At 64.0% G+C, this 1746-nt stretch overlaps 1 protein-coding gene across 1 annotated transcript in view; it reads left to right on the plus strand.

Moving 5' to 3' along the window:
• Positions 1–1746, plus strand: part of LTBR (lymphotoxin beta receptor) — a 7510-nt gene continuing 5764 nt past the window's right edge. Inside the window, exons 1-4 of the mRNA XM_017883286.1 lie at positions 1–417; positions 551–647; positions 985–1110; positions 1189–1344. Of these exons, the coding sequence (XP_017738775.1) occupies positions 322–417; positions 551–647; positions 985–1110; positions 1189–1344 (475 nt within the window). The 5' untranslated portion in view covers positions 1–321. The remainder of the gene's footprint in view (positions 418–550; positions 648–984; positions 1111–1188; positions 1345–1746) is intronic.

Below are 1746 nucleotides of genomic sequence, written 5' to 3' on the forward strand. Positions count from 1 at the left end.
CCCGGCCGCCCCTCCCGCCCCGCGTCGAGGCAGACAAGCCTGTTCCTCTTCCCTTGGCTGCGATTGCGACAGGCCGGCCTGGCTCCCAGCGCTCCCTGTCCCCGCCCCGCGGCCAGTTCGCTCCACTCCCACTTCCTGAGCTCCGCCGTGGGAGCCCTGGAGGCCCGGCCTGGCCGCTCCCGGCCCTGGGGGGCACATCGGCCCTGAGTCCCGTCCCAGGCTCTGGGCTCAGGCAGCTGCCGCCACCGCTGCCCAGGGCGTCGGGCCTCCTGCCTTCCTCCCAGGCCCCCACTCTGCTGGCCGCCTGGCCAAGTGGCCGCCATGCGCCTGCCTTGGGCCACCTCTGCCCCCGGCCTGGCCTGGGGGCCTCTGGTGCTGGGCCTCCTCGGGCTCCTGGCAGCGTCCCAGCCCCAGGTGGTGAGGAAGGGGCCTGGTAGGAGTGGGCGAGGGTGGGGAAGAGGGATCTGGGCAGACTTCGCTCCATTCCTTCTGCTCTCCCAAGCTGACCCCTGACTAATTATTCTCTCCTCTTTTCCATCTCCCTTTGAAGGTGCCTCCATACGGGTCGGAGAACCAGACCTGCAGGGACCAGGAAAAGGAATACTATGAGCCCAGGCACCGCATCTGCTGCTCCCGCTGCCCGCCAGGTGAGAGGCAATGGCAGGACGAACCTGGGCCTCGGAAGTGGGTCACGGGGTCTCCAGCCCCCTTGAGGCCTCAGAGGGAAGGTGGGCACTGTCCCCCAGGAAAACTGGCTGCTGGAGACGAGCATGGGAAACCCTAGACATCAGGTGGAGGAGATGGAACTGGCCCTCCCCACTGGGCCACCCCTTTCCTTACCTCACTGAGAGGGAGCCGGAGGGCCACGGGCAGGATGCTGGGGGGCCAGAGAGACCGAGGGAAAGGCCGGGGTCACACCACAGGCAGCAGAGGTGAGGGTGGAGCCCTGTCTCCTGAAGCTCTACTACCGAACTCACGTTCTAGGCACCTACGTCTCAGCTAAATGTAGCCGCAGCCGGGACACAGTTTGTGCCACATGTGCCGAAAATTCCTACAACGAGCACTGGAACTACCTGACCATCTGCCAGCTGTGCCGCCCCTGTGACCCAGGTGAGTGGGGATGTGCCTGCGGGGGGCTAGATCCCCTGGAGCTCGGCCCCTCCCTAAGCCCTCCCGTCTCCCCACCAGTGATGGGCCTCGAGGAGACTGCCCCCTGCACAAGCAAACGGAAGACCCAGTGCCGCTGCCAGCCGGGAATGTTCTGTGCTGCCTGGGCCCTCGAGTGTACACACTGCGAGCTACTTTCTGACTGCCCGCCTGGCACTGAAGCTGAGCTCAAAGGTTAGAGGTCCCTGAGGGGCTGGATGTGAAAAGGAGGCTGGGTGCCAGGGATGGCAAGTGGGAGAAGGGAATATGGTACTGTGTCCACAGCGACCCCCCAGGTCCTTGGCTTAAAATGCCTCTTCTCATTCCATGCAGAGGCTCCCAGAAGGGTTCTGGAGGGACATGAAACTGGGGCAGGTGCAGGGGGGCACACGAGGGGGTTCTTCTCAGTACTGAGAAGCTGGGGCAAGATGGTAGGCTGTAGGCCAGGTGCGGTGGCCCACACCTGTAATCCCAGCACTTTGGGAGACCGAGGCAGGTGGATCATGAGGTCAGGAGACCGAGACCATCTAGGCTAACACGGTGAAACCCCCTCTCTACTAAAAATACAAAAAATTAGCTGGGCGTGGTGGCGGGCGCCTG

Source organism: Rhinopithecus bieti, unplaced genomic scaffold (genome assembly GCF_001698545.2).
Source record: "Rhinopithecus bieti isolate Rb0 unplaced genomic scaffold, ASM169854v2 scaffold_13342, whole genome shotgun sequence".
Lineage (NCBI taxonomy): Eukaryota > Metazoa > Chordata > Mammalia > Primates > Cercopithecidae > Rhinopithecus > Rhinopithecus bieti.